Source organism: Anopheles merus, chromosome X, assembly GCF_017562075.2.
Source record: "Anopheles merus strain MAF chromosome X, AmerM5.1, whole genome shotgun sequence".
In the NCBI taxonomy this organism is placed as follows: domain Eukaryota; kingdom Metazoa; phylum Arthropoda; class Insecta; order Diptera; family Culicidae; genus Anopheles; species Anopheles merus.
Window position 1 is genome coordinate 22734302 of NC_054081.1, and position 21558 is coordinate 22755859.

Genomic DNA, 21558 nt, shown 5'->3' on the forward strand with positions numbered 1-21558 from the left:
CTACCAAAGTTATAACGATAAAATGCGGTTGTCGTCGAGTTTTGTCGAGTCGTCGAATTGCGTCGGGTCGACGAGTTAATACGTATATTGAAGTCAAACGCCGGGTGGTAGGAGTCAAGAGGTACAAGCGGAACAACACTTGGAAAGACAGGCGAACACAATTTAGCTGCAGCATTGTTAGCGTATAGCAGGTCAAGCATGCGTCCGTGCGAATTATTGATGTGATTAGTTGTACTAATCCGTTAAATTTTAATCCATTCACAAAAGTGTTGTTGGCCAGTGAGCGCGCAGTTGGTTCATAGTGCGTGATTGATGAGTATGCTGGCGAGGACGAAGGATCAGCTGTGGACCAGCTTATGCTAGGCTGATTGAAATCGCCAATAACAAACAGAAAATCCCAAGGCTTCAATGTGAGAATAAAGCCGCTGATACAATCATGTAGAGAGCCAAGAGCCGATATCTCGGAGCTAAGCTGCGGTGGAATGTATACTACCATGACGTACAGATGTGCGTTATTGCAGGTGACGCGCACACAAATATACTCGAGAGAACGATCACGGGTAATTCTATCGACTCGTATGCGTTAGAAACGGCTAGCAAAACACCACCACCGCGAGAGCTAGAGCCGCTGAGAGAGCGATCACAGCGGTAAACAGAGAAGTTGTTGTTGAAGAGAAGAGCAGATGGAATGTTGTCAACAAGCCAAGTTTCCGTGAGGGTGATGAGGTCGAAGTCAGCCTCCGATACAGCTAGGTGAAATTCTTTTGTTTTAGTACGCAAACCTCTAACGTTTTGATAAAAGCAGCTTAAATACTCAGCGGTAGCGTTGTCATTGTGGCGGTTGGATAAAGCGGGTATACGGTAAGTCAATTGAGCTGCGTTGTCAGAGCATGAGGCTTGGCGTGTTTGTTGCGTGCAATGAGCGGAACTTCGTCTAGTTGAGAAAAAAGCGATCGATTGTAGACTGGTGCAGGTGCGGAGATGAAGCGCGGTGGTTTTGGGGCGGTCTAGAAACAAGTGTTGAATTGGGTGCTTCCAAGGTATCATTCACCGGGGGGTGACACTGTTGTGATGATGTTGTTTCAGGACCAGGTGGAGTAGACGTGCGTGTGGCTAAACGGTAAGTCGTTGTTGGTGTGCGTGTGGTGTAGCGGTGATTAGTACTAGTAGCTGGTGTGCGTGTTGTAAAGCGGTTTCGGGTGGCTATAGGAGATGAGGTTTGGTGGTCGTGTTGACGGGATGGAAAAAACTCACGTACACCGATACCGACGGGCCAGGTGGATGGTGTGAGTGCCGCATCTCAAAGGATAGCCAGGACTCTCACTTTGAATGAAAGCCAATTCATGCTATCTACACTAACCCCTCTTCTCAGCAGGCAATACGCTGTAACGTCATCGGTGGCTAAGCGACGCTTTGCAGAAGCGACCAATTGTTCCACAGTGACGGCCGTTGATAAGCGGGATAGGCGGATCCAGATCCTATCTGTGCATGGCTCACGAGGTGCAGCTTGAAGCGGTGATGATAACGGATAGGCTCCCACCAGTTTTTTCGGTTGTGTAGGTGCTGGCTGGACGGCAATCGTGGTATTGGTGTATGCATTTGACGATGACGCGGCACAAAGGATGTTACCGCGACTGTTTACAATTCTGTTTACACCAGGAATCCGAATCCGAATTCTCGATTACGCGCCTCCTCTTTCTACCAGTAGCCAGTAGAGGATCAGGATTCCGAATGTGAGGCGTGGATGCAGTTTGAAGGAGGGTAAAACCACTGCGAACTTCGGTGACAATAGGCTCAACAAGCTTGCCGATAGCTGCTACAGCTGAGGTGAGGGCGGCTTGGAAACCGACCTGGGCGCCTATTTCTTTTACCGAACGGCAGCGCGGATTTTTAAGAATGTTAGTGCAGCCAATGCAGCTCCAGTCGAAATTGAACACTACCGGGTCAATTAGCTTGGTTGGGGGGGGGGGGGGGGAGGTGGCAACTGTCAACAGCCGCGAAACGTAGCGTCACAATATGCACAACTGATGATGCAGCCGGTGGCCTCTAGCGGTTCAAAACACGAGAAGCAAATAGTCGCCATCACGAAATCACGCGTAATCACAGCACAACACTGCTAAGCCGAGCAGGAAAAAACAGCAGGAAACCAGAGTTGTGGTGCAACTAAACAATTCGCCAAGACGAAACGATGATGTGAAGCAGTTTAATAGTCCGTAGAATAGGCAACAATGCGATGGGACGCAGAAAACACAAGAAAATTACTGAAAAATCACGGAGCGCGACGGAACTGCGGCCGAACAATTAAACGTCAAACAACAAAACTCAAAAATGGGAATCGTCAGAAATATTTTCAATAATGTTTCCATATTTGGGAACGTACATGATATCTCTTTAGCCACTTTGTACAATGCCTGAATGTCAACTTTAATGTTATTGTTACCTTCATTATTGTTGTCGGAATCTATTATTTTTAAATCGTCGTTTTCTTTGAGAAAAAGTATGAATTGCTCTAACTATTCTGGCAACCCATAAACCTCAATGTCATTTTTGTACATTTCTGATAGAGCTTTAATCAATTTGGATCGATTTTCTTCCGATATATTCAAGTCATTAAAAACTCTAAATGGTTCTAATACAGTTTCATATTTTTCTGTCCTTTGTGTAAGTTGCGCTTTTATATTATCGCATATGGCATAAAATGTATTAACGATAAAATCATCTCTGTCTATAAATTGATGTTCATTTTCACGAGATTTATCAAAGAACAATTTTCGCTTGCGTGTTCGTTTTTCTTCGGTAAACAATGAAGGCAAACTGGACAGCTCCTTTGCTCCTTCTTCAACCTTTGAAAAATCAGTTCGAAAGTTGTCTGTGAATTTAACCTACGAGGTAATTAATGAAACACCTTTGAATAATTCACATTCAACAGTTTGGAGCGATTTACTTGTTGCGTTAATTCTTTGTAATTCTTTGTAAAAGTTCCATATGATGGTCAACAACGCAATGTCAGGTTTTACCATCTGTTTGAGAATTTGCCTCATCGACTGTAGCAGATTTTTCAACTCATCGCTACAAATATCTGACAATGCGTTTTGGATGTCCTTAAAACCAACATTTAATGCCGAAACTGCATCCGCTCTAGCTGACCATCTAGTGACAGAACATCTTTTCAGTAATACGGCTGATTGATGTTGACCCTTGTTTAAATTATCTAATAACACTTTCCATCGATGAGTTGAGCAAGAAAAAAAGTTTACAATTTTTGTATGAAACTGAAGTAATTAACGACTTTTTTGCTATTTTCAGCAGCAAAATTAGCTACTAAATTTAAAGAGTGATTCGCGCACGGTATGAACACGGCACTTGTGCTGTGTTGTTTAATGCGAGCTTGTAAGCCCATATACTTGCCCGACATATTTGATGCTGATCAAATGATTGACCCCGACAGTGTGCAATATTCAATCCCAATTTTTCTAATTTTTCAAGAACTTCTTGTTCCAGATAAGAAGCGTTATGCCTATCTATCGGAATAAAGCCCAAAAATCGTTCGAATATTTTCCCAGAAAAAGAAACATATCTTAAAACAAACGTTAGTTGATCGATATGAGCTATATCGGGAGTGGAATCTACTATAATGCTGTAACAAATAGCTGACTTAATTCTAAATGTAATTTCAAAAATCATCATACTCACTTAAGTATTCAAGACAAGAGAGATAATTTCCCTTTCGGTTCCTTTGTTCACTTTCATCATGTCCCCTGAAAGCTATCCCTAAGCGGCCTAACAATTTTGTAGAGCTGACTGACTTCTCTCCAGTATTTTTCTTCTTTCTCCATTTCTAGAACTAACTCGGTATCAATTCTATTAACCGTACTTGATCTTTTATATAAAGTAGACATTGATGCTATGTGCTCTTTCGATGTCTCGTGTTCTGATAAAAGGGCAGTGATAGCTTTCCAGTTATCCAATCCTGTTATAAATTTTGAAGAGGATTTAGAAAACAATACACAAGGATAGCAATATACACAATTCGTTGTTTCTGAATACACGAGCCATGTTCTCTCTTCTACATTTCCATTATTCTTTTGTCTATAAAAATGATCATTGATCAGACTCCTATAAAATTTACTATTATTATCTTTGTAAAGTTTTTTTGAATTTTGTATGTTACCAAAATTGGATGGTTTGTTTTTTACTGCAAAGTCAACAAACTCATCTGTGAAGGGGCGTCTCCAAAGTGAGATGTCTTTACGGTTAGTGTATGAACACAATGCTATCGGTTCTATAGCCTGGTTTAGCTCAGAAAGTTCAGTTATTGCTGGCCTATTATTTTCTATATCATCTTTAGAATGAAATGCAGAAGGCTCATCCTTGCATCGTCTTGTCGTTATCATTCTTTACAAAGCAATAATTTTAATTATTATCATTGAACTTTTGATAGACATTGATGATTTATGCTATTATAATAGCCCGAATATGCCTAGCGAGGGATGAAAGTAGATAATTGTAGGTTTTAGGAAATGGTAGAAATATCGGGAAATGGGGAAATAATAGAAATAGATGGCAATATTTAACGGACGTATTGAATTAAAGAAAATGGCTGTGTATTGTGTGATACATCCTATATTTACATAGCTTAGAATCGAAAAATGGACTATTTGACTTACTTGTTACTATTTGATTTATTTATTTTGTCACTAAAAGGAAAGGAAAACTTTCAAAAGTTCATGAGAATGTAGCATATGTGTTCCACAAGCTAGCGCTACATATCTGGTTGGTAGAATGGTAGAAAACAGGTCTAATGTAGAATAGTGCAATAAAATGTTTCTTGGCTTTTTGTAATATTTTTATATTCTTAGCATGTAATAGGAAGCAAATAGGAAGAAATAATTTTCGACAAAGTGATAATACTGCAAACCCCTTCTACCCCCCCCCTCCCCCCGTTAACAAAAATATTTCGACCCGAGGGGTCCCGAGTTTCATCCCGCCTGGGGCCTCCAGAAGCCTAGACTCGCTACTGCGCTTAACTCTAGGTTTTTACACACGCCATGATAAAATATCACGCTCTTTGTTTGATGTCTTCACATCTGCAATAGCAAATATCATACTCTAAAACCCATTACATACAATAACTCAGAAATACCAAACACACGCACAGCCGATATCCTAGGAGTGATTTTTGATCGTCACTTAACATTTAAAGCACACACTACACAGGTCAAAAGAGAAGCAAAGAACCGTATTAATCTTTTCAGAATGCTTGGAATCGGTCAACATCGCGCCTCCCGCCAAACACAGGTTAACCTCAAATCATCAATAGCTGGCTTCTACCAAAACTACTCTACGGCATCGAAATAGTCTCCCGGCAACGGGAAAATTTCCAAAAAGAAATTGCACCACTCTACCATACCGCCATCCCATCCGAGGATTGGAAGGTTTGTAAATTATTAAAGAAATATAATGAAAAGACACTGTGTGTTCGATGACATCATCCCTCATTTAAATAATTGATATCCCGTTGACTTTAAATAAGCATTGGTTGGCTTAACATGAGCGCACTAGTGCATTGAATTATATTTTGTTTGAATTGTTTTTTTTTTTTTGAACAAGTGCATATAATTGCACTAACAAATAACATAAAACCAGTAAAAAGCATGCATTCAATTGATTCGGCAAATAGCTCCAACGGTAAATCGATTCTTACGTCCAAATGAAAACTTGAGCGTTGATCAAATCCGGAATCGAAAGACAGCTTTAGCCAACGTACAATGCTTGAGCAAAAAAACAGGAAAGAAAAAAAACAATAATCAAGTCAAGCGCTCACACAAGGTCGAGCATTCGCCAATAACTGCTGGGAAAATGAAGGAGGTAGGGAAATGACGTCACTGAAAACGCATATGATCTGGTAGTACGGATAAAAAGACAGCAGACAAGCGTTACGACTCCCACCACTAACGTATGAACAGCTGGTGTGATCGCCACTACTGACAAGGAAGGAGTAAGGGGGAAGGCAAGCTTTATCTTTTTCTAGCCAATCCATAAAAATTATTTTTGTTGCTCAACCCACAACCAACAACTTGGGGAAATCCGCCACATTCTTTGTTTAAAACCCGTCTAATAAAACTCGCTTGGTCGAGTAACCTCTTAAACGTCATGTAGGACGTCGGGTGGTCGTCCACACGACGTCCACACGACGTCCACACGTCGTCCGAAATCTAGGGAAATTTTGGTGGTGTGATGAAGAAAACATTGGTTGACGGCCGAGCACACCTCGGTGGCGCAATGCAGTTTTTTGCTTCTCGCATTTTATTATATTGTGCGTTGTTCATGATTTAACGGCATTTTGTATTGCTATAGTAAATACGTTTTACAGCTGAATCCTGCCAAAATTACTCAGAACAGAATAAAACAAGAACCACGACAATAATGTCATAATACGACAAACCACGCAGTTTTTAAAACAATAGCGCCGGCGCCTGGGGAAGAAACGAAAACGAAATGTGCGGCCGTCAAAGCATTAAGGTGGCAGTGGGGTTTCCAAGAGCAAATGGGCAGGTGAAATGTGTCAGTAGGACAATACTAGGACCTCTCCGATGCTCGATGGACGAAGGAGACAAAAAGTGGAATGAAAAATTACCCAAGATACACTAAACAATATGCAAAATACAACCACAAAGCAAAGCCTGTAGCCAAGTAGTCTAATATTGTCGTACCGCCCCAAGGGCATGCACCAAAATGCAACAAATTTAGTATGAAGAGGATGAAGAGGATACAAGACATCGAAGCGATAAAACGCAAAGCGACCGAAGATACAGACAGGGAACAGCACAAGCAAAAAAACATGATTTGACAAACGGCGAGCGGGACCCACCAAACTTAAGGTGTGCGATTTGGTACTAGTATAGAGAGATATATAGGCTATGGGAGAAAGCCACCAGCTAAAACCATGGTACACCATATTGGTGAAAAGGTTAAAACTATTTATAAAAAATACTGTATTCAATCAAAACTCAGCTTTTTTTAAATTCATTCTACTATTCTTCTCAAGCCAAGCACCGACACCATAATCTCCGTCATTTTTTTTTTGGCGACATCGCCCGTTAGCTCCTTCGATCATCCAACTTGTCCTCTCTCCATTCTCATGATCACCTTTTTCTCACCTTCTCTGCTACTTCACGGTTCAGGTAATTTAGTTGCCTGTACGAATACGACCGCCTTTATCAGCTGCCATTGATGGCCTCTATCGCAGCTGCCAAGGTCGCTACATTGAGCATTGGCTGTGTTAGGCAACGATAGATATTTACTTGAGGATATTCCAGGTGCGTGAAGAACACAACGACCGTTGCAAACCGTGTACGCCGTTGATAGGCTGAAAATGGGGTAAACGGTAAGAGCTTAGAATGCACTTAAAATTTGAGCGAGAACAACTAGAAGGGAGCGAGTTGTTATCAATTTCCAGAACGCTGAGGACAGCGATGTAGCGGTGGTGTCAGAACTGCAAACGCACCTTAAGCTACACGATAACAACGAGCAGTTTAGGCAGGAGGATGATAGATCGGAGAGAGATATAGAGAGAAAGAGAAAGAGAAAGAGAGAAAGAGAGAGAGAAAGATAAAAAGAGAGACAAAGATAGAGAGGGAGAGAGAGAGATAGAGAGAGAGAAAGAGAGAGAGAGAGAGAGAGAGAGAGAGAGATAAATCTATTGAGCATTAGAGAAGCGATCATACGCGAAGACGGACGTTGATCGAAGAAAATGAAATAAGTACCGTTATAGTATATAAAATTTCCTTTCCAATAACATATTAAACGACCACCTACTTCAAATATTCACACCTGAACTCATTAGGCGCAAATAGGAGCAAAATTGGGAAAAATCGTAGTTTGGAAAGATTTTTCAACTTTGACAAATCACAACTTATGAAGTTGAACTGATAGACTTATTACATAACAGATTTTTCTTCATTTACTATTTGGCTTTGTTATATACACGATAATTTTGTAATTCTTATTTTTTTCCTTTCGACCGCCATTAACCCATTGTGCGTTTCGGAGAGAATCGCCGTCAAGGTAAGAAAAAACCACCAACGCCTTGCCAGCATTGCGAAGCTGATCAAGCTGATTAAATACAAAGAATGTTTATGACAAATAACTTTATTAATCTTTTGGTGTCTTTTCAGAGTGAAAATTACAATGCAGCATAAAGAGTAAAAATCGTAGATGGAGTGAACGGTCAAAAAAGGCCTGCAATAAATGAAGATACCTGTCCTACGCATATCATTCAATCTTATATTTTAAATAATTATTACTGTCGATCCATTTTGTTTTATTGATAGAATATAATGTTTGTTTTATAAACAATATTACATTCGATCTTTTTCGAACCATCACAAAAAAAAAGATATCCCCAACCTTTATTGACATCCGAGTATACCTATTTTATTTCCTGTTTGAACACAATCACAGTTTTATTTATGCGAATGTATTCCCATTTAAATGTGAAAAAGAAGAATAATATGTTACCTTACTGCTTTTCCAGTGAAAAAAAATGATAATATTAATTGTTATAATAACTTTCAATGTGTTATCATGTCATAAACAAATGTCTACATAGTAAAGTATAAAATAACAATGAAGTTTGCATGCTCTGTTATCGTCCAATCTTCACAATGTCTTCGATTTGCGTTGACGTGGTTCAAGCCGGATCTGAAATCCTTCCTCACGCTTCAAAATGATGTCGGCTTGCAGCTTGAATTCTTCCTCTTTTAGATCGGAATAAACGCGAAAATTGCGCAGGATAGTGGACAAAATTATCTTCAGCTTTAACATAGCATATTTACGACCTGAAAAAAGGTAAGTAATATAACTATTAGTATCTTTCACTGCGAATTGTTTACACATGAATTTGTTTTATTAAACTTGTATTTAATGTTTTTTTTTTACAATTTTTCGCTTACCCACGCAACTTCTTGGACCTGCAGAAAATGGCACGAATGCATAATAATGGCGATTTGCTTGCTTTTCGGGAAGGAAATTATCAGGGTTAAACACGTCAGGGTTAGGGTAGATCGATTCCAAGCGATGAAGTTTAAAGGTGGCTACTGTGATGGTAGCTCCTGCAGGAACTACGATATCACTCGAAGCTAGTTTTAGATCTTGCTTTAGCGAACGAGCAATAATAGGTACTGGCGGATACATGCGTAGAGTTTCCATAAGGCACCGTTCTAGATATTTCATTTCTAGTGTATCCTGGAATGTGGCTGGACGGTCTGATTCTCCGAAAATTTCGTCCAATTCTTGGATAACTTTATCCTGAATTTGTTGATGTACACCCATCATCGAAAGGAAGAAGCTACTACCAGCTGCCGTAGTATCGTGGCCTTCGAACATAATCGTATCCACTTGGTTTTTTATCTCCTCGTCCGAAATGAGTGCACCATTTTCTGCGCTTTCAAGTAAAAGGTCCAAGAAAGCCAATCGTTTTTTTTCGCCTACATCGTTCTCTTCTACGTCCAAATCATCTTTCAGGTTGGAAGATTGACCAAATGAAAGGCCTTCCACTGTGTTTGTCTTGGTGCTATCACTCTTGGATTTCTCAATATTGACTGTGTTGATTGAGGTGGTAGCCAAAGAGCCACGCGTACCGGTATCGAAGGCTGCCTTCTTATTGCGAATAACCTTTTTTGTCAAACTATGAATGGTATTGAGCAATTTAACTTGTTTCTTAGCGTACTGAGTAAGGTTGAAGAATAGGTCTGGGTATAACCACATTTTACGATGGCGCAGATGCAGAATATCGCACATTTTCATCACGGCCATTGCGTAGTCATATCCAGATTGATCTTGTGTCTTTTTGGATACTCCCATTGCTGTTTCTGTGAAAGCATATGTACAAAGGAAAATATAACAAAGTATGAAAAAAAAATTTGGAGAGATAGTAAACAAGGAGAAATTATAAGCAACTTATGAATTGTAATGAATATCCTCTCCGGCTGGTACATCACCAACCAAGCAAAAGATGTAGAGCAATAACTAACTACTTAATTATGTGGAAAGATAACTTGAATTACTTATTAAATATGGTTAGGCTGTTTATATGAAAATATGAGTTTTTCATATAATTGTACCACCAACCAACGCAGCTGATGACAACACAATGCGGCCCGGGCATGAAACAGTGTATTCGAGCAATATGCGGCAGATTCAGCAGTGCATTCTATGAATTCAGGTATCATTAACGTATTTAAGTAATATGCTGGAGTTTTGGCATTTTTAAAGAATAATTCGGGACAGTGTCACAAAGTCTTGAGATAAAGTATGAAAACCCGTATTTACGGATATAATGCATATAATTTGACAGTCAGGCGAAATTTATTTTCATTTCTATCGCACAAGATTGATCAATTATGTAAATAACTATTACTGTCGAACTTAAATCACAATTCTGGCTGTGAAAATGTATATATGGATGTATGTATACGCAGAAGATCGTACTTCATTGCTATCATTGCTAACATGTGAGGAAGTAGAGGCGGGCCATACGGCTAACGGCACATTTCAAACAACTCTTGTAATACTAGTGATGGATAAAGTCGGCAAAAATCCGGAGTCAACTCCGTTCCGACTTCAATAATTTTGGAACCGACTTCGGAAGGTTGTTCCGGCCAGCATTAACCTGAGCCGTTCGGAATCGTCCGGAATCGCCTGGAGTCGTCCGACTCAGATTTCGGTGAACTCCGGCTGACTCTGATTCCAAACGACTCCGACTCCAAACGACTCCGGGTGACTCCGGACGACTCCGGACGACTTCGAGCGACTCTGCACGACTTCGAACGACGCCGAATGACTCCGGACAACTTCGGACGACTCCGACTCCGGGCCGAACTATTAGTTGGATTCCAACTCCGGCAAAATCCGTACCAACAATAGCCCAGCTTGGATCAGATGCGTGATTGAGCTCCAAAGAGCACATCACTACACTGAACAAGCTAGGGGACTTGTTTGTTGTTTGCCTATAACATGCCAATTGTTGATAAACCGGTCAACTTAGTTTCAACGTAACAATTTATGCCACTCCATCTGTCATAAACAAATAGTCTCTTTTACCGAGCAGACTGTAGATGTAGAGTGAAATTTAGCACGGGGCAAAATTAGTTCAATTTTGCAATTGATTTGAAATGATTTTATTTCATGATGTATGATGTATTAATGTAAAGTGGTTAAGGTTTCAAATGGGTAGAAGTTTAAAAGGTAACTGGCAAGAAATGGAACGAATTAGTTTATTTATTTGTGTATTAGTTCATTGATTATTTTGAATATGCAGTGCAATTAACCATTCGATATTTTATTCTTTAAAAAAAACATAACAAATTTGGCCAACAATAAGGGTTCAACATTTAAATAACTTACCTAATGATGTTAAAAAACAATTTATTTTATTGAAAATATTAAAGCAATATATCTTTGAATTGCTCGATTTTTTATTTGTTTTTTCCATTATAATGAAAAATTTTGACGATTGATTTTTGAAATAAGCTTGTAATTCAGAGTATAATATTTTCTGAATCAAAGGTTAATATTAATGGTCTCCAAATACTAAAAGCATAATAATAGTTCGCAACTCTATACAGAAAAATTAAAAATGTTTTTGGGACAAATGAAGTATTATATTTGATGAGCAGGACTATGTATTGTGTATATATTTGTATAAGATCTATTGTGATCTATTTTCGATTATAGCTGCGCTTGCTAGATTGTTCAGCTCTTGCTCTAAGATCTTTTATCTTATGGCATAATTTATCTATTAGGATATTTTCTGTTCTTCTTGGCGTAGCATCCTACGTGGACATGCCGGCCTATACAGGCTTTCCAGATTTATTCAATAACACAAACAGATAGTCGAGTACTTGCTACGGGACAACGGTCTATTCTAGGCTCGAACCCATATCGAACTGTACCACGGGACTGCCCTATCAGAATATCAAATAATGAAATTGGTGTAACAAAACTGCACAACAGTAATGACATATATTTTAGTTGCTGATAAAGTTTTTTTTAATAAAATATTAAGACCTAAGATTAAGGGTTATATATTACCCAAAAACAAAATCAACTCATGAACAGATAAATAAAAGCTGACCATAAAAATAAATATATGAATAAAGTTTCACTCGTCATAAAATCAGTAAGAACAGAACATTCTGGTTTTTTTTTCTAGGATATTTTTGACATGTATTATTATTTTCACTGAAATCAGGTAAATAAATGAGATTTTTTCAAGTAATTTATCAAACAACGACCAAACCTCACATATCTGGCTGATTGAAATATCGACTACAAATCAAGCAAACTTTCACGGTGTGGGTTGGCTACAGTCGTCATACATTTATTTAGTCAAAATTTTCTTCATTCTTATTCATTAGTTTATATGAAAAATCAATATTATAGCAGTGATTTTTGTTATTCATATGAAAAAACACAGTCTTATTTATATTATACACTTTTTTTTTGGTTTTTTTGACTACCACCGCTTTAGGAACACAACGCACCATACCATCATTTTAGGTCCAATGAAGCAGTCGCAAAAATATGTATTTTTTCTTAAATTTATTTTGTTTGATGATTTTGATTTGTTTGTTTGAAAAATGGCTGTGAATGCAAAGATAAAACCCATTCCAATTGCACCCAAAACATTTCAGATTAAAATTACGCTATGAATAACATTTCCAGCAGTAATAGTCAATAATGTTTAACAGCCATGATATTTTCCGTTAAAATTCGTACCGCTCATGAAGCAAGGATTTCAATGTAACCTTTTGTGAAATGTTCAAACATACTTACGGTTCTACGATAGTAGAACCTTCCGATTGGTAAGTATACTTTCCAAACGTGATTCAAATGTTATGTAACGTGAGTAGCGAACTATGTATTCTAAGACGATCAAAATGATGATTGGTTTATTCAGACCATGTTGAAGCTAGGCGTTGCAATTTGCGATAATAATCAGCGCTTTATAAGAATTTTTTGCTTGAAATCTAAAACTAGTAATTTACCGCAATACACTCAGTTTTCTGGATCAGTTTTCAGTGTGAACAGCATTATTCAAAACTTGCAAGATGCTTTTTAACAGCTCATTATTATTATTTAACAGTCATTATTTGTGGCAGTTGGGTTGATGAAAAAAAGCTTCATTCGATTCTTGAATAATGGCGTTCGCATTAGAAACTGGGCCGTAAAACAGTATAAAACAAATGTAGATAAATAGTTTAATTAATGTAGCTACCAAAAAAAGAAATTAAAGGAGTAAATGGTTTCAAACAGTTACGTAATTTCTTGAAAGGGGTCTCTTTTAACGTTACTTTTTGCGACAATAGGAGGCAGTTTTACTTTATTGAAATAATTTTAACCCTTATCGACATTATTGCTGTATACAAACGAGTTAGTTGGTGTAAGATCTTCCTGATATGATTTAATCTTTACTTTATTTGCAATTCAATATAACCGCAATACAATATTATCTTTCCGTGCATTTAGGTATATCACTAGCTACCACCACCCCATCACATTTACTCTAACATGGATCAAATTGAATGATAATAATTGATACTGAAAAAGAGTAGCGTGTTTGTTTGGCTGGTTATCGGTATGCTCACTTGTAACTTCTGTCATTAAACGGTCTTTTCGAGGGACTTTCATTTTTAGTCATTAGGTAAGGTATGAAACAATCAATTAAAACGAAAAAAATAGATAAACAAACCCAGTAAACCATATTGGCTCGTTTTTTTTTATTTCCTACAAAATATCATGATAAAACATCTAATTTTTCAAAAAAAATCAAAATAAAACAGATAAAATCTTCAAACGCTTGCTATCTGACAGCCATGGCCCCCATGAACTGGCTGTTATATATGATAGCCATGGCACTCAAAGTGTTAGAGAGGCCATTGGAAAATAAGAACATCGATTACTCTTCTTCTCATGTTAACCGTCGTTACTTCTCTCTTTTTTATTCTCGCTTATTTTCTTGTTAATTATTCTGATACTCTTTGCAATGTCAGTTAAGTCCAAAACAAAACAAAAAAATAGAGGATATAATGAAGACAGTGTCTGACAGTATAAACCCAATAAACTGTAAAGCGAACTTTATTTAAAATATTAGATTTCTCGTTTGTTTTTCCTTCGATTCATGTAGCGAATCATTTTTAGTTAGCGAAATGTGACTTATTTATTTTTCTTTTTGGATTCATAAACATTAGGAACGTCGGGAATTATTAGGTGTAAAGATTGACACAAGACAAGAATTTGATGATTTAGAAATAAAATATAATTATTCATTTTGAAGTTGTATTCATTTATAACCTCAGTTGAATGTAAACATCCAATATTATCTTGAACGGATTCCCCTATTTGGTTAACAGTTTCTAACACGGTTCCAAAATCAAAAAGCTTAAGCAAAAGTTATCTAAGAATTATTAGTTTTAAAATCATTCCCCAGTTCACATTGAGTTGAAATCAAGTATCAAAGAAGAATAAGATGAGTTGATTTAGTCATGAGCTAAGGTTAAAAACAATTTTCTATTTTTTTGTAAAATTGTATGTAAAATTCTCAGAGTAAATCACAAATAATTGAGCACATAGCCTATATTGAATTTCGTTTAAATTGCTTTTGTCACAATCCACTTAAATATGAGCAAACAGATTTTTTTTGATAAACTATGTTCGATTTACCTATTGGCATGTTACAAACCGCTAGTTCGAGGAGGAAGCTGTTTGTGTGTTTGTGTAATAGCGATTAGTTGAGAGTTGCAGTGCACAAAACTGGTTTTCTGATACTTCAAACGATTATTATGCAATTGCAGTCGAGAGAAAAATAACGAGCACCGTATCTTGTCATTTTGTGACTGGAATAAACTTTAAGTAATTGAGATGTGAGTCTAAATGAGTTTTGTAGAAAAAAATAAGAAAAGTATTTTTTATAGATAAATGGATGAAACATCACGAAAATTTATATCATTATTGCGCAACTTTGTTTAAGCAAGCTTCTACCATTAAAATTGTAATATTGTACTATTGTAGTAATAGGAAGCGTTTACATAATATGAAATTAATTAGCGTTAGTGGCCATTTTATGTTTATTTCTAAATGTTAGAGTTAAGTTTAAAAGTTGATAAGTATTGATTTAACGCCTATGTGGCAAACAAATATGACAATTGAATAAAAATACAAAAAATATGCATTGTGCTTTGTATACAAACATTTTTTCGTAAGACATTTCAGTTCTTCTTCCTTTTTTATGGTTTCCATATACAATGCCGTGTTTTCATTTAAATGAAAATCAAAACAAAACATGTATGCATATAAATATGTATGCTTATTCACTGCAGTGTTTGGAGAATTGAAATGTTAGGGATAAAAACTTTGCGTTAGATGTTGTAATACAGATCAACTTAAAATGCTTATGAAACAAAATATGCAGTTTGTATGAGTTATTTCAAATAATTATTTCATTATAATAAAATCTTAGATCTATATAAATATATATAAAACATATTTAATTGGTAAAAAGATTCGCATTTTTTACGAGTAGTTCACTTACCTAGAAGAATTTCTACTGTGCATTCGCTCATATAGTCGTGACAGTCAAAGACTTTCCCATTCTCTTTCTGCATCTTCTTTACTACAAGACGAGAGTTTTCATTGAATAAATCAATAAAGCTCTTAAGTACGTTCAGATGGAAAGTAGGAGCAATCAGTTTGCGATGTTGACGCCATTTGTGTCCTATTGAAGAACAATTCAAGGTGTATTATTCATTTTATAAATCATAGGAGTAACACGAATTGAATAAAATATTACACCACTACCGAGGGTTGGTTAAAATGTTCCATTGTGAGGAATAACATAAGTTGTATTTAATAAATAGTAAATATGGCTTACAATAGACAGGTTTTTTTTTCTCTAGTTTAACAAAATACACTTCCTCGAAAGGGGTTAATACGGCCAGGCCGTAATAAAAAAAAAAAAAACAAACAAATAGTAAATTAAGATTACTACCGATTGTTTTTTTAAATTTCTTATAATTTTCTTAGTGTATGCCTTATGACGAAAAACAAATAAAAATCTTATTTATTGCGTATATAATTATTGCTGAGTGAAAAATTATCTAAAAGTTTTTAAATATCTACACCTGTTTCGTAAAAAAAGTTAAATCGTGCTTGGTAGCGTTTTGAGGATAAGCTCAGCGTTTCTAGAAATTCCGGATTCAATGGCTCTGACGATTAGGATAATGGCCGCTTCCGGTCTGTTGATGCATATGATCTACCGTAGTGTATCGGCGAATAGCAAGCCGATTCGTTTACCGGTTATATATGCAAATCTAGTCATCGTGTTTCGTGCCAATTGGTTTTTTGCTTTTCGTGGGCAGCAGCTTGTCAAGTGTCCAGTGCAGACGTAGACACAGCTTTATTAACATACTTACCGGTGCTTATAAGCAGTCCGTTGCCCAGCCAGGGCTTAAAGAAGCGGTATTCAGGGGATTTGTCAATGTAAACATGGCTGCTAAGAAGCAATTCTATATCGCGTGGATCCACTAGGAAGACGATTAGCTTCGGTCCTATCCATATTTTAATCACTTCGTTATATTCCTTGCCCTTCTCGATAATTGTGCGGAACACGGCTTGAAGTGGTAGTGAAGAAAAAAACATAAGATAGAAAACTTTAACTATGCTAAATAGTTTGATGAATTATATTAACATGAAAAGTTTTTGTGCGCGATTTTTTTGTTATACTAACAACAAAATCAAATATAAACCTAAATCTAACCCATTTGTAGCCCTTAAGGTCCAGGAATAATAGTGAGTAGGCCTTAAACTTGCAACATATTTTACAACGGTTTGGAATTCAAAATTGCAAATGTTTCGCTCTTGAAATTTTTGTGATACGCAATTGTAAGCCGTGACACTTTTCAACCTATAAGAGCAACCGTTCATTTAAATCACTTCGTAAAACGTGGGTCGATAACCCCCATTCCCTGATTAGAGCTGATTAAGGTTACTGGCCATAACAAACGAGGGAAACGTTTCCGCTATGGAAGAATAAAGAACATAAGGCAAATGAAATGCCAGATATCAAACAGAGGAGGGCCATAGGTAGCTAGTATAGGTGAATGTTATTTAAATTTGTCATGTCAATTATACCCTTAAATATATGTAATCCCTTAAATAGCATACCTAATGAAATATGAAAAAGTATGTATAAATAAATAAATATATATATATATATATATATATATATATATATATATATATATATATATATATATATATATATATATATATATTAATATATAAATATATATATTATGCAATCACTATATATATATATATATATATATATATATATATATATATATATATATATATATATATATATTATATGTGTGTGTGTGTGTTGTGTGTGTGTGTGTGTGTGTGTGTGTGTGTGTGTGTGTGTGTGTGTGTGTGTGTGTGTGTGTGTGTGTGTGTGTGTGTGTGTGTGTGTGTGTGTGTGTGTGTGTGTGTGTGTGTGTGTGTGTGTGTGTGTGTGTGTGTGTTTATATCGCATATGTGAATATGTTATACATGTTTAGATTTACACGATTACATATAACACACATTAACAAACGCATTCTCATACTAAATTTTTTCAATTGCCATTTTACTCGCGTCAATCTTTTGTTAACTTCTTCACATGCTTTCGAAACTTCCAATCCAATACCATGCAGCCAGGTTTCATTCATTCTCTAGGAGCCAGCCAGGTTTCAAGTTGTTTATTTTAGGATTGAACTCATGATGGACTTGTAATTGAGTCATTTTACAATTATATCAATCTAATGTTTATGAAACAGTTTGTCTTCCATATTATTTTCATGATTGAACCGTATTTTTAACACACAAAAAAACCGAAATGCTTTTTTATTCAGCACACAGGTATGATCTGCAAGCTGGACAAAGTGATATGATCTACAAACTACTTACAGTGTGAACTGCCAACAAGGTCTAAGGCGTTGCCAATCAAAGGGAGTCCTTTCGGTCCAGGTATCCGTTCAGCTAGTTCTAACATGTGGCGTCGTGATAAACGCCAATAGAAAAACCACAGCAATAATGCAGGAGTAAGCAGGAAGTAGAACATGTTGATTGGTGAAATAATGTTGGCACTAGTATTGACGCCATCTGTATGCGCAATAGTTGCTGACATGTTGTTTCGTTAACACCAGTTACGGTTTGATCGATGTATGGAAAAAGACAAAATCTTTTTCTGCTTGTTATGTTTTTTTGCTCAATGTCTCTGACCAGCACTTCTCAAAAAAATATTTGGCTCTCAAATTCTTAATCAATCACTATATTCTAGCACTTCTTACACAATCGTTTAAAAACACTTGAGGTGTCACTTAACATATAGTATTACGCAACATACACAGTTCCTACTGATGTTTTAACTCTTCTCTAGCGAAATTATTTCCTTTAACTCTATTCTAGCGAATTGAAGAATGTCAAAGAAATTAGAATAACATTTTCCAGCTAATGAAACAAATTATTATTATTTATTTAATCTTCAACGGGCCGTGGTAATGTAGTAAATGTAGTAAAATGTCTAGTAAAATGGAGTAAAGACACTCGCAACCGTAAGCTGTTATCACTCAGCTCGAACTACTGCAACTGACTGAAGAATGGTGTTTTAAATTTGTTTTTATAGTCAGCGTAATTTTCTTGGCTAAACCAAGTGCTTACGATCGACACCGGAGGGGACCCAGCAACCATGACAGCGGCTGGTTTTCCGGTTAGATGTACGTTCATATACGCACTCAAATTCTGATACAAACACATACTCATGGTAGAGGTACTGATCGCATGCTCTTCGAATGAAGTCTATTCAATGGGACATGATGGTGAACTTCCCTTTCTTTACATACGTACAAATGCGACACATACACTTATGCATGCCATCAACTAGTATTAGACATCAGTCTCCAACTTAAACCAAATCCCTTCCTTCTACGCTACGAGCCCCTCATTGCTTTGATACTATATCGTGTAAGTCTATTAAATCATCTCTCTTGGCAACCATTTACTTTATACACCATTTTCTTTAACAAATTTTTGTCTAATGTCTAAGTATACAAAAAGTAAAAAGTTAGTAAGAGCAAAGTCAGGTTTGCTTAAGTTCATCAGCTCGTTGAACCACCAACTAGTGTTTTTTTAAGTATTGAATGTAGTATTGCATTATGTTAACATTTCAAATAATAATCTACCAAACACCAGAAGTACCTGTATAATCAAAGACACAGTAATTTAAAGAAAGAAACCAGTATGGCAAGCGAAAATATAAACATGAAATAGATAAATTACGCTAGTTTTCCTCCTATTAAGTTATAAAAATGTGAAATGTGTTAAATTTGATCATATATTATACACAAATGAAATAGTTTACAAGTAATCAATCGAAACCACATTATATTTATTTTGATCACTGAAAATACGTTGGTAAAAAGGCATCAATTCTTAGTCGAATAAACTCCCTCTAAAAATGATTGAGTATCGGTTGCGTGGTATTGATAAGCCCAGAAAAGCTGAATGAGTCGGCTTAATCATGTTGATCGTTACGTCAACAACTACGAAGAAGAAGAAGGAGTTACGCCTGCTTTCTAGCTAATGGAAAAGACATAGTAAAAGTACTTAAATGATGACATGTACTTTGTTTAGTTGAATTAGCCAAGATGCTATTAACACAGTTTCTATAATGTAGATATCTTACAATTCTGAAGCAATTGAAATTTAAATTGAAATGGTTGTAATGAAGATAGAAATGAATATGAATATTTTTGTTGAATTGTTTAAATGAAATGATGATGTTTGATAAATGAAATGATGTAATATATATATATATATATATATATATATATATATATATATATATATATATATATATAATATATATATATATATGTGTGTGTGTGTGTGTGTGTGTGTGTGTCAAATTCATTTCTTCGGCGGGCCACTTCTTAGCCCGAAAAGTCTGTCGCGGGCCGAAATTACTAACTTTAATTTTGATTTTCAAGGCAAATATGGGCTGGATTTATCATTACTTCATAGCGTCGCGGACCGTTCACAGAATCTTCATGACTACATGCGGCTCGCGGCTCGCTATTTTGACATACCTAGTATAAATGATACTAGAGGATTGTAGCAGAATTGCGTTCGTGCACCATAAGATTTGCATTGATGAGTGGTTTTGATTACGACGTTACGCCGCACGAACAATTGATAGCCTCGTGGAGAAATGCTTCAGTTTTACAAATTAATAAATACCATTTTAACTTCTCATGTTCGGACTTAAAGCATTTCACTTTAGCATACCATGCCATATCGTAAAGAAAGAGTGTTCCGCGAACAGTTTTTTTATTTATGAAGAGATGTGGGTGTGTATGTATAATATAATATATATATATATATATATATATATATATATATATTATATATATATATATATATATATATATATATATATATATATAATATATATAATATATATATATATATATATATATATATATATATATATATAGTTTATATATATATATATATATATATATATATATATATATATATATATATATATATATATATATATATAATATATATATATATATATATATATATATATATATATATATATATATATATATATATATATATATTCTATATATATATGTTTTTGATTATTTTATATGTATATGTATATATTAATTGTAATATATATAATCATCCATGGATTTGCAAATTAATTTTCAATCCCCATCAATTTCATTTTGCATTCATTTCAACAATAACAGTTTTACCTTGCATACTGATTTCCTGTATACATCTTTCTTAATGCTCCATTTCATATATTTTTTAGTACAATAACGAATATATATATATATATATATATATATATATATATATATATATATATATGTATATATATATATACAGTTATATATTTAATTATATATATATATATATATCTATATATTTATATATATATATATATATATATATATATATATATAATATATATATATATATATATATATATATATTATATATATATATATATAATATATATATATATATATATATTAATAAATTTATGTCTAATGTCTATGTATACAAAAAGTAAAAAGTTAGTAAGAGTAAAGCCAGGTTTGCTTAAATTCATCAGCTCGTTGAACCACCAACTAGTGTTTTTTTTAAGTATTGAATTGAATTGAATGTTTATATATATATTTGCATTATTTAACAATATATATAATATATATATAGATATATATATATATATATATATATATATATATAATATATATATATATATATATATATATATATATATATATTATATATATATATATATATATATATATATATATATATATATATTCTATATTCTATATATATGTTTTTGATATATTTATTTCCTGTATACATCTTTCTTAATGCTCCATTTCATATATTTTTTAGTACAATAACGAATATCTTACTCTTCCA

General features: G+C 35.1%; 1 protein-coding gene across 1 annotated transcript; it reads right to left on the minus strand.

Moving 5' to 3' along the window:
* Positions 1-8135: 8135 nt before the first annotated feature.
* On the minus strand, positions 8136-18703 carry LOC121591378 (cytochrome P450 4g15). Its single transcript, XM_041911793.1, has 5 exons — positions 18010-18703; positions 16473-16670; positions 15593-15775; positions 8955-9872; positions 8136-8840 (listed from the first exon to the last, which is right to left on the minus strand). The coding sequence occupies exons 1-5, from the start codon at positions 18227-18229 to the stop codon at positions 8662-8664; spliced, it is 1698 nt and encodes a 565-aa protein (XP_041767727.1). The 5' UTR covers positions 18230-18703; the 3' UTR covers positions 8136-8661.
* Between the last annotated feature and the right edge of the window lie 2855 nt (positions 18704-21558).

Excerpts from the sequence above, each read along its gene's own strand:
- LOC121591378 (XM_041911793.1), bottom strand. The coding sequence starts at position 18,229 with ATGTCAGCAACTATTGCGCATACAGATGGCGTCAATACTAGTGCCAAC. Across the intron at positions 16,671-18,009 it reads CCTTGTTGGCAGTTCACACT|CCGTGTTCCGCACAATTATC; the intron begins GTAAGTAGTTTG and ends TACCACTTCAAG. Across the intron at positions 15,776-16,472 it reads CGGACTGCTTATAAGCACCG|GACACAAATGGCGTCAACAT; the intron begins GTAAGTATGTTA and ends GTTCTTCAATAG.